Here is a 12,608-nt window from a genome sequence, read left to right as displayed (position 1 = left end):
TGACTTAGAAAATTCACTAAAATAATCAGTTTTCTGCACTTTTATTGGTCATTCTTGAAGATATTGATTTGATAATTGGTATATAGTTTTATCATGACAAGTTACAGTTCAAGTTTGAATTTTGTTCCGGTCTGATGATTTTGTGCAGAGTTATGGTCCTTGGACTTTCGAAAATTTATCTATAAATAATCAGTTTTCAACACTTTATTCGTCATGCTTGAAGATGTTGACTTGATATTTGTTATATAGTTTACACCATGACAAGTTACAGATCAAGTTAGAATTTTGTTCCAGTACAATGAATTTTTAACTGGTAGGGGACTATGTATTGCCATGCAATACTCACAGTATGCTTGTTTATTTTCACTTAATGTATTTCATATCAAGCCATATTTTTGTGGAGTCCTTTCTAAATGGATTTTATTCAACTTGTTTTCGAGAAGCAAAAATGTTACAATTTTTTTTTTCTTTGCATATAATTTTGTTGTGAAGCAAATTCATTTTCTGATGACGTACACACATAGTTGTCTCATTGGCAATTATACCACATCTCCTTATTTTTATACAAATATTAATATTTCAAGTAAAACAGAATTGTTAATAATTATATGTTAACATCACAAAAGATCAAAAAGAAATTTAGAACTGACCATTTAAAATGTTTTGCATGTGTGTGTGGGGAGTTTTTTTTCCTTCATATTAATGAAAAACAAACCTTTTTTTTTCAATGACATAAAGGAACAAGATTTTTTTTTATCAATGTTGTTTTTTTTATTTGTTTACTAATTTCAATAGAAGCAAACTTTTTCACTATCCTTCTGAAATATTTTTTTAATGACTTTTAGGATCAACTGTAAAAAAACATCCCCAAACGTCATACCCTCCTTTGTGAGCATATTATAGTACATGTACCTCTAATTATATTAAAAGAGACATTAGCAGATATCATATGAGTTTATTCTATTATTACTAGTTAAATAAATTTCAGATATTGCTCATTTAGAGTTTTAAAACTATACTAATTTTACAATTCAAATATTAACTAAAAGGTTAGATTTTTGGAACATTGACATTTCTAACCTAAATTTGTATCAGGGTTAACACAGGAACCAGTTAGCTGTCAACAAAGTTTATTATACTGACATCTGATTCATAATTCTCTCTGCATACACCTTTCTATGACTGGAAAAAAGGCCATGTTTTTAGAGATTTTGCTCAGTAGGATCATCATATTCATGCTCCATGGCACACAAGATTCTGGTTCATTTAATTGCACACTATTTATGTTTGCACTTATCTCATTTCTCAAAAATTTGTTTAACTATATAAAAGACATTTCAGCACTCTGTTTTCTTAGAAAGTAAAGTTCACAGTTCAATAATTATCATGTCACCTTGACCTAAATTTAGCATAAGATTGCTCAGCTTCAGTTTTCCTTTTAGGGTTCAATAACAATATATCAGCAATATATCACTAGTAGAATTATCATTTTTAAAATAGTATAATTCTTCAACATTTAATGGGTCATAGTGACCAACTTTAAATTCTGATCTGAATCTGAATCTGAATCTGTACAGCATAGTTTGCATTATTTGAATCATTTCGTTTTATATTTTGTCAATTTATTGACAGTTTTGTGATTGGTTATCTTCATTTTTATTTTTGGCAATTTTTTGTATCCTACCTTGAAGAATTAAGTCAGAATTTTAGATTAAAAATTACAGTTGCCTTATTGTTACAAGAAAATTATGGGCTTACAAAACAATGTATTATATGTCTCCTCTTTTAACAAAGAACTTGTGATCATTTCTTTTGTGCAGATCTCTGAAGGATGCATTATAATGCATGTCCTTTTATTGATTCATAATTGGATATTTTCTTAAATTATATCCCAAAATTAAATAATTTGCTAATCTGTCTCAAAAGTATATTAAATTTTCAAATTACATTTTAATAGAAATAAGAAGATGTGGTATGAGTGCCAATGAGACAACTCTCTATCCAAGTCACAATGTGTAAAAAGTAAACAATTAAAGGTCAAAGTACAGCCTTCAACACACAGCCTTGGCTCACACCTGGCTCACACCGAACAGCAAGCTTTAAAGGGCCCCAATCTATATAAAAAACAAGAAACGAGAAACACTTAAGAACCACATCAACAAACAACGACCAGTGAAACAGGTTCCTTACTTAGGACAGGTGCATAATGAATGTATTAAAGGTTGTTATGCTGTGTTATATAATTAGATTTTATGGAAATTTATTTGAAAGTTTAATTTTCAGTTTATTAACTATAATAGACTTGGGAATTGATTGGAATAAGTATAAAAAAACAAAGGGATTTAAAATGGAATAATTATTTAGAAATTGTATATGCATATTTTAAAAAAAATCAAGCAAAACTAGTAATTTGTAATGTGATTTTAAAACTTTAGTAATACACTTTATTAATATCATCTCTTACAAATGTTATATAATCACCATACTGTAATTCTAGAACTATTTAATTGCAATTTGTATTACAATATTTATTCAAATTATTATAAACACAAAACATAGATTATAAAATTGACACTTTTAAAGTTGGATCCTTGCAAATTCTTATATCAAGCTTACCTTAGTCATGATGAGATCAGAGTGAGAGATTTGTCTATGTGACGGGTGTTTAAACTGTCATTCTTAGCTAGATCGTGTAGATCCTCAATACCTACGCATACTGAACACAGAATTGACTGTATTTCTAAGTTTTGGTTGACAAAGTACATTGAGTTGAGATATTGTGATAATAATTGTTTAATTACGTGTCTTTGTAAGTTTGACATATTCAGATGGGATAAGTTTTTATTACAAATAATTGACAGATAAGTTTTTGTGTAGATTGGAAGTTCTGTGCAAATAATCATTATAGAAAAGTATGAAATGAAAAGTTAATCTACTTATTTTGAAGTGGATTTTCTATTCTATGAGAATTAGTCCTGCTGTGGAGAATTGATGTAAAACTACTTCAGTGTATCAGAGGAAAAAAAATCATTATTGGAATACTTTATGTATTGTCACTTGTTGGGGAGGACTAGTAACGCTATTTGGAAATCAGTCATTGATTTATAATCTACCGGACCACAGGAACTTTTTCCACATAAAGAACATTTAAAACTTCTAGTTTATATGAATAAAGGAGAAATGTGTTTGATCCATGTTTATATTTATTGAAATTCAAAAGACTGAAACATATTGGACTTTTTCATGTTTAGGTCTTGTGATATATTTATCACTGGAAAAATATACAAACTGTAAAATTTGGGGTATTTGACTTGGATTTATGAAAGCAAACTTATAACTTAAATCATTTAACATGGTTAAAGAAGAATTAAAACCTCGTCGTCCAAGTAAAGATCATGGACATCCAAGAGAAAGACGCATGTCAGTTTTATCACAAACTGGGCGTAAGTTTAAAGTCAATTTTATGTGATATAATGTTTCTGTTTTATAGAAATTTCATTGATATACGTTTTTCAAATTCTTATGATAATGGTTTTGTTTATTCTGTCTCTTGGTTAATAACATATTCTTAGAAATGTTCAGGTTTGAATAATAGGAAACCATATATCAGTAATGTTGTTTCATTGTTTTTAAAGTAAATCTCAAATTTCAAATCATTAAGATTTTCTACTTACCTGGTGAAAGGGGTCATATGATCAAACCTAGTTACTAAGATGAAAATTGGATTACTTAATTATGTGTTTCAGGTTCTGTATGAGCAGAACATAAATATGAAATATGGTCATAGACAACCTGTTTTATAGAACCACCTATAATCCCATTTGATTCAGCATATAATTTGATCACATGCTGAAATTGCATGAAATATTTGCCACTGGACATTGATCAAACAACAATCAATCAATCACCCAATCATGACATAGAAATTGTGTGGCTCTTGATTTGAGTGGTCAGATAATTTTTAGAAAATGAGGGGAAAATGACTGAAATTTTCTTTTCTTAAATGGAATGTATATTTTTTTTTTCTACTTCCACCTGAGATCACCCCTGGTTTTTGGTGGGGTCATATTGCTCAGTCTTTAGTTTTCTATGTTGCGTTTTGTGTGCTGTTGTTTGTCTTTTGGTCTTTTTTTCTTTTTTTGCCATGGCATTGTCTGTTTATTTTCATCTTATGAATTTGAACGTCCTTTTAGTATCTTTTGCCTCTCTTTTCCAATAAGATCATGATGCCATTTTTCATATTTTGACATTTCACATAATATTTGTTTATTATAAGGTTATAGTAATCAGCTTTACTGTCCAACCATCTGTGTGTACATGTATGTCAGTCACAAATATTTCAGCTGTCTTACTTAAAAACCCCTAGGAGTTATTAAATGATGAAACTTGGCATGATCATTCAACTCAGCAAGAAGGTGTTTCATGTACACTAGCATGTAAAATGAAATACAAAATACTCAAAAACTTAAAACACTGCTGTGTATATGTACACAAATTGTGTTTACTCTCTAACTTTAAAACCCCTTGGAACTTGATTATGAACCGTTGCATAATTATTCACCACTACTAGAAAGTGTTTTAAACAAGAACAGAACATTGAAAGTCTTGGTAAAACTCTTAATTCAACTAAGCCACCGCTGTGCGTATGTAGTATGTACTGCAGTGGTTTCCGCTCTCTAACTTTAAAACTCTTTAGAGTTTGGTTATAAAACTTGGTAAGATTATCCACCACTACTAGAAGGTTTCACTCATTCAAGACGGAAAACTTCATTGAATGTCATGGTAAAAATTTCATTCAAATTAGTCACCCTTGTCCATATGTACAAAAATAGTTTCTGCTCTGAAACTTGAGTACACCTTTCAGTTTGAGGCAGATATTTGGCAAAATTTTTCACCACTACTTAAAGGTATGTTATTTGTGTGCATGGAAGAAAACCATACATTGATGATCATAGTACAAAGTTAGTTGAACTGAGACCCCTTATTGCCTATACATGGAATAAACCTTATTAATTTTTCTAAAATGGTGTCAAAATTTGCTTATTTACATGTTGGGGGGACATCAATATACTATAGTTTTATGGACATCGTGTGCATGAGAATTGCTGAGTCTGTTTTATATATTTCAGAAATATAAGAATTATAAATATATACTTGAAGATACCCTGGTCTTTAGGTACTAATATACAGGGATCTCCACTGAAATAGCTGTACCAGTGAAGAAATCTGTTAACAAAAAAAGTTAAAAAAAATTATATATGTATTATTTATGAAAATTTATTACTAGAGGACAAACATAGCTGAAAAAACCCAGTCCTGATCTTTCATTTGGATTGAGATAATTGTCTGAACAGTAAAATATGTTCAATAAAAAGAAATAATATGACTCGTGCTTTAATATTGGCTGTTGAAGCTAGTGCTACAAAAATTTCATGAACATTTCATGAAGCTTGACAAGTATCATCAATAAATGTTCATCAATGATTCATTTTCTATATCCTTGAAATGATGGAAATATCAGCATCAGTGGCTGTTATTTTAAATTGAGACATTAATATTTTATATTGCTATTGTTTAAAGGTTTGATAATAATGAAGGCACTATTGATATTTTATTTGTAATACTTATCCTGTTTATGCATTAACGTTTATATTATTGTATTAGAAAATTTAATTATGAAAAATAGCTGAAAGTTTTGCAATACATCTTTCTTACTTATGCTTTAATCTATTTTCATTAGTTCCACTCGCCTTTTTGAAAGAATTAAGAATTGCACAGTCTATAGCAGAATTTAGAAATTTTTCTACAATGCAAACATTGTAATGGATAATTTTTTGTCTCGCCTGCGACAAAAGTCGCAGTATGCGAGACATAGGTATTACTATCCGGTGGTGGCGGCGGCGTAAACTATTTGTATAAAGCTTTATATTTCAGAATTTAGAAGACCTGGATGCTTCATACTTTGTATGCAGATACCTTATGCTACGAAGTTTTCGTCTGTCATATGTCCATTGTCCTTGACCTCATTTTCATGGTTCAGCGACTGCTTGAAAAAAAATTACAGTTTTTTTGTCATGTGAATTTCTCACTTACTATGAGTAGTAGGATAACTATATTTGGTATATGGGTTCCTTGCAACGCCTACATGTCTGTCAGACAGGGTTCACCTGACCTCGACCTCATTTCATGGATCAGTAATCAAGGTTAAAGTTACATGATTGGTCCTTTTCTCAGATACTATAAGCAGTAGGTCAACTATATGTGGTATATGGAATCATGTCAGTCTGGCAGGTTTCATCTGACCTTGACCTTGGTTCATTGGTCAATGTTAAGTTTTTGTGTTTTGGTCTGTTTTTCAAGTACTATAAGCAATAGGTCAACTATATTTGGTGTATGGAATGATTGCAAGATGTACATGTCTGTCTGGTCTGGTTCATCTGACCATGACCTCATTATCATAGAACATTGATAATGTTAAGTTTATGTGATACTTGTAGTAAAACCTTCATGTTACAAACTTTCAACATAAATTGAATCATAAGTAAAGCAGGCGAGACATTTCAGCGTGTGCACTCTTGTTTAATAGTTTGTTTATAGATTTTTGTCTCGCCTTGACGGAGTCAAAAAGCGAGACATAGGTATGCTGTTGGCGGCGGCGGCTTCAACAATGTATTAGTTTGTGATTAGGTCCAGTTCATGGTGAACCGCTAGTGGTAGGTCAATGATATTTGGTATGCAGTTGTATTAGCATTGGTACATCTCATTACCATGGAGATTATTTGGCCCCGCCCCCTCAGTCAAGGTCTATTGACTTTGAAACTTTGCTTCGTTTACATGTATTAGTTTGTGATTAGGTCAGTTTATGGGGAACCACTAGTGGTAGATCAATGATATTTGGTATGCAGTTGTATAAGCATTAGCACATCTCATTTCCATGGAGAATATTTGGTCCTGCCCCCTCAGTCATGGTCTATTGACTTTGAAACTTTTGCTTAGTTTACAAGTATTAGTTTGTGATTAGATCAGTTTAAGATGAACCGCTAATGTTAAGTCAATGATATTTGGTATGCAAATGTATTGGCATTTGCAAGTCTCGTTTCCATGGATTATAAAGCCCCACCCCTCATCATGGTTCATTGATTTTTAGAAACTTTTACATAGTTTACAAGTCAATGTTTGTGTTTAGGTTTGTTGAAAGGGAACTACTTATGATAAGTCTATGGTATTTGGTATGCAGTTGTATTAGCATTGGCACATCTCATTTCCATGGAGATTGTTTTGCCATGTACCTTCAGTCATGGTTCATTGACTTTGAAAATTTGCATAACTTACATGTTAAAGTATTGCTATTTTAATTTCAACATTTGCATTATCAAAAGTACAAAAAGGCGAGACATATCTCTGTGTTAACAGTTTATTGTTTGTAGAGACAATTTAATATTGTTACTGTATCTATTGTCTATCTGTTTTGGATGTCTCACAATATTGAGGTTATGTAATTTTATTTTTATTCTTAGTTGTATAATGTTTAAAGCACAAAGTTCCTATTTGATTAATTATGGGTCTGTCTATTGATCAAGCAAGTTGCCTTGAAATGATTGATGAATTTTACGTAATGTTTCTTTGTTCATTTTAAAGGTTTTTACATTTAATTTTTCTTATATAAGCGATTTTAGTCATTAAAAATTTACCAAGTATAATCTGAATATTAGTAAATGAAGATATTGGGTATACAATATATACCGGGATGGGGGTGGGGGGTAAACTAGTTGTTGTAGTTCTCAACCCTCCCCCTTTTAAATCTTGATCAGTAGATTTAAAAAATGAAAAGCACTTTAATAACTCTTATCATAACAATATAACAGATCGCAAAAACACAAAATGAAAAACAAATTATACTGACCTATAAAGGAATGCTTGAAATACTGAAAGAAAGCTCAAAATACTTATAAGCTATCACTCTTTTAATAAGATTTTTTACATAGGTTGTTCAAATTATTTAGAAATATTAGTTCTGGAATTTAACTTGTAAAAAGATTTAAGATACTGGATAGATGACTAAAAACTCTCCTTTTAAAATATTCCTTAATTTATTTCAATTTGTGGATGTAAATGAGTCCTTTAGTCAACAAAAAAGAAGAAAAAGTAGGAAATGTTGGAAAAAGTGAAAAATATACTCACATTATTTTGAAATATGTTGGACAGGTTCAGTATGAGATTACTGATCACATGTTTTAAGTTCTGTTCAAATTTGTAATAATTGTTCTCTTCAAAAATGTATATATATACATGTACTAGTACATATATAGGTATATATGTGGCTGTAATTTTATCTTGATAGATTTAGTAATTAAATGAATAGTGCTTTTTGGGGGGTCTTGATTCCTAAGAATTATATAATACTTTGTAAGGGGGTTCAGTTGCTAGATAAACACTCTGCCTAATTAATGATGTTTTGGGTATAGGGTTAGATAAACAGCACAATTTACTGTGAGCTGATAACCAGTATATATTTATGTTCCATTGAATAAGCATTTAATTGTTGATTTGTGAGATAATTTTGATATTTAATCTATTTTGATTGTTTTTAATTCTACAGTGTGTTAGTTACCACACTCAGACATTTTGACAAATATCCAAAACTCCAATTATGCTATAATTGTTCTATGTTTTTATATTTTTTCACATGGGTTTTTTTCTTCACAAAGTAGTTTTTGATGTTTTGAAGGATACTTTAATAAATTAGTGCATCATAGTTATTGTCAATGGTCTTCATATTTGAATAGAATGCGTAAGTTATTTATATGGCAGTTTAATATTGTGGAGAAAAGTACATTGAAAAACATGGTTAAAGGTTGTTAGGTAATTTTTTATTTTATTATTTTAATTGCACTTATGATATCCTGTCAGACATACCAACTATGGTTTAAGCTCTTGAATTGTCATGAAATTTCATGTTTATTATGTATTTTGTAAAGGACCTCTTAATGTCAACTGAGTAGAAAATTTTATGGACCTAAAATTTGTCCTTTTAAACTCTTCACAGTGACAGTTTATTGAAATTTACGAACTTTTTACCTGCTGACTATTTGTTGTATGGAGATTTGATGACACTTGTTTTTTCACTAAACATGAACTACGATGAAAAGGTCCATTTTGAATGCACATTCTTATTTTTTATTTGACATAAAAGAAATGTGTTTTCCCACAAACATTTAAGAACTTTCTCTTCAATTTCACTTTTATATTTTCATTTTTTTTTTGTAAAAGAATATTGAATGCATCCTTTATTATTTAAATGACACTTAAAGTGTTGACTGAAAAACATTTTTCGTTTGAGATTTACGTCATTATTACACTCATTCTATCACTTTTCTTTTCACACGTAAAACTACATAAGACGCATTTCACAGTGAAATAGTAATAGAATCTGATCATATATTGAGTCTTTGATGCTTTCAAGTAAAGGTGCTAATCAAAATATTTTATTGCTTGGTCTTTACTGCATATCATTCATTACACTTCAGTTCAAAACTTCTTGTGACTTATCTTTTTTCATATTTGTGAAAATATATATAGATGAGCAATATTTGGTAAAATGTTTGGGCTCAAAAATGATATCAGCCATCTGTTCTCGACCTTTTGTGATATGGGAATATTAATGATTGAAAAGGTAATAAAGTACAATTTGTCTTATTAGAATTACCTTTCAAAAACATTACAAAATTTTTAGTCTAGAAGACAAGACAAACATCACAACATTTTCTATTTGACATATCTTAAAAGAAAAGGGGTAATCATAAAAAGCACATTCCAAGTTATATAAATTGGTCATCAAATATATACATTTCTTAATATGATCAGCATAAATTAAATAATTTGATATTTATTTCCAGATAAGATAAAGAGAGGAAAGAACCAAGGAGGGACACCAGAGAAATCAGCTACCCCATCACAGGATGCTACTGATGAAAATCAGTCACCCACCAGAAATGTACTTTGGAATGAAGAGATTGAGAAGCTTCAAATCAAGGAGGAAGACCTGAAGAATGTAAGATTATTATTAGTACATGTAGTAATTTACCCATCTATGGGACATGTTTAAGCAATTTTTTATTTCTTTTGTTTGAAAATGAAAAAAAATTTCCTGAAAGATAAGTCAATGATGTCAATCCTTTTTATTAGGAGGATTCATTGATATAAAGAAATGTCTATTTCCAGTCTCAAAATCAAAGATGTGGTGTTTGATTGCCAATGAGAACTATTCACATGAGACAACAAAGAAACAGTATGTTAACAACTAAAGGGCACTGTACAACCTTCAACAAACTTTGAAACAAACTGCCTGTTATATGCTATAAACAACAAACTAAAAACCAGATATAGCAGACAGCAACCAACAACCGCTGAAGTACAAAAAAAAAGCTAACAAAAGCACAAAAAACACAAAAGTACCAATCTTAAAGAGACCTCACAGTTACTGAAGCTAGTTCAAAGCCAACTTCAACTAATAAACAAACCATGTTTTCCCTGACTGAAAGTTCTCATAGTTATTCTGTTTTCAACTATGTCAAAGAATTTAAATAAAAAACCATTTTGATATCAGTTTGCTCTTGATACAAAAGTTATTCAACATAATTGTCAATAGAATTATGATAAACAAAAGCACATTGTGTCCAAGCTTTGCTTACAAGGATCTGAAAACACTCCATTCTGCTTTCTCTTTTAAAGACCTTTAGGATCCTCTGGTTTTGTCGTATTAATACACACCTTAAAAAATTTGAAGACTGAAATTTCATTAGCTTATGTAATAATTACCAGAACAGAAACTAAAACGGATTGTAGTTAGATCCTTGTAGGCAAAGCTTGAACACAAGATCAGTATTCTAATCAGATTGTTTTTGAAAATTGCCTTTCATTTCTTGCACCTCATAAACTTACTTGGAACTTTGTCAATCTTGGTTTATGTTAATATGATATGATTAAGGATGACGGTCTGGTTATAAGTTAATACAGTGCTCCCTCAATTTAATGCTACTTTATAATGATTGTCCAACACTTTCTTCCATTTATTTCCAAAGACCACTTTTTGAAAATGTATTAGTTGTCATATAAATTTCATTACATAACCATCCTCACTAATAGAAACAATTTTACTTGGCCCACAAGGTGGCAGTACGACAAAAATGCACTGTATTTCTATTTGCAGACATAATTTTTTTAAGATATCTTTTGACTTTTGAATCATACTCATAGTATGTATTAATCTTATGTTAATAATGCCTTCAAGAGAGAGAACAGCCTCTATAGAAACTGAAATCAATGACCAAAGACTCAAAAGTCAAGGTTGCAACTACTATAACTAAATAGATTGATATTTGATTTCAGGATAATATATTTGAATAATCCATTCAGTCATTTGAAGGGGAAAATCTCATTTGATTTCAAAGTATAGAGCTCAAACGATCAAGGTCACAATAAACTATGTGTAGACTGAAATTTTAAGAAACTATCAGTGTCTATTAAATATATTACTAGTAATATGTTTTTATCATGTATCCAATAGTTACCATTATGATATTTTTGTAGAAATTATGTTCCCGTTTTTCATTTCTCTGTCTAAAGGTCATATTTGTTATTTTGTGTGTGAATTCTGCCTTGTCTGGAAGCTTAAATGGAGTTTTATTTAACAGAAGAATGACTTTCATATTTTTCTGCCCCACATTGACAACTCTACTATCAAGCAATTCTGGTTGCTCTTGAATATTTTTTATGTTATGTTTCATTAAATTTAGCAGTACTTTTAGGCAGACTTTTTCAGTGTTTCTTTAGAAATGTTTGATGTATAAATTAAATTTGTTTTGAATTTAGATTGTTGATACATCACCACCAAAAGAAAAGGAGAGGTCACCAAAAACTGCCAAGGTCATTGTCAAGAAAATGAAACCTGAGTCAGAATTGAACAAACCAAAGCCTAAAATGTGAGACTTTTAATTATTTGATAAATATTTGATCTAAGAAACATGAGTTTTTTCCAATTAGAACTTATATAAAACAATATGTGTATAGTAATTTACTAATTGTAGGATACCATGAAAAAATTAAAATCATTTACTGAATAATTGATTATTTAACATTGAATATTGAAGCCTTTTTAACAAATTGTTATCAATTCCAAATTAAGAAAGTTTTTTCGTATGAAAGCTTAGATCATGTAAGCATTGAAAAGCACTCCACCCCCAAAAAGTACAAGTTAAAAAACTTTTTATAATTCTATGCCTTAATTTTAATATTTAGAATTAAAATACGATATTACTGCTTTACAAAATATACCTATACAATATGCTTTTATTAAATTGATGAAAGGACCCGGTTTTCTGTTTATTTTATAGTGTGACTGTTGCCCGACCTGCTCCACCTGATGCACCTATAAAGGTACCAGACTACTCTGGTAGGTATCATCCTTATATTAATGTGTTAATCTTTAAATTTCGGAAGACATATATATGTTTATGTATAAAACACAAAATTAGTTATTAAAAATCAAAATTGAACAGTGGTTAATGTTTGAAAAGGCTTTTCTTTTGCACTAAAACTGTGTTACGGTA

General features: G+C 30.0%; 1 protein-coding gene and 1 long non-coding RNA gene across 9 annotated transcripts in view; one reads left to right on the top strand and one right to left on the bottom strand.

The window, feature by feature from the left end:
* Positions 1–8,293, bottom strand: part of LOC127712796 (uncharacterized) — a 32,574-nt gene extending 24,281 nt beyond the window's left edge. The window contains exon 1 of one of the 3 annotated variants that reach the window (XR_007987319.1): positions 8,182–8,293. This is a non-coding gene — a long non-coding RNA (uncharacterized LOC127712796). Of the gene's footprint in view, positions 1–2,616; positions 2,632–8,181 lie in introns of those variants that run through there. The other 2 variants (XR_007987321.1, XR_007987320.1) reach the window with 2 other exon arrangements.
* Positions 1–12,608, top strand: part of LOC127711796 (MYCBP-associated protein-like) — a 50,059-nt gene that overhangs the window by 19,963 nt on the left and 17,488 nt on the right. For 4 of the 6 annotated variants that reach the window (XM_052217970.1, XM_052217934.1, XM_052217955.1 and 1 more), the window contains 3 exons: positions 9,897–10,051; positions 11,872–11,981; positions 12,393–12,451. In XM_052217970.1, coding sequence (XP_052073930.1) covers positions 9,897–10,051; positions 11,872–11,981; positions 12,393–12,451 — 324 coding nt within the window. Of the gene's footprint in view, positions 1–2,899; positions 3,444–8,681; positions 8,792–9,896; positions 10,052–11,871; positions 11,982–12,392; positions 12,452–12,608 lie in introns of those variants that run through there. The other 2 variants (XM_052217962.1, XM_052217974.1) reach the window with 2 other exon arrangements.

Source organism: Mytilus californianus, unplaced genomic scaffold (assembly GCF_021869535.1).
Source record: "Mytilus californianus isolate M0D057914Y unplaced genomic scaffold, xbMytCali1.0.p SCAF_1, whole genome shotgun sequence".
Lineage (NCBI taxonomy): Eukaryota > Metazoa > Mollusca > Bivalvia > Mytilida > Mytilidae > Mytilus > Mytilus californianus.
Note: the sequence above shows the minus strand (reverse complement) of the source record. Positions and strands in the feature narration are given on the sequence as shown.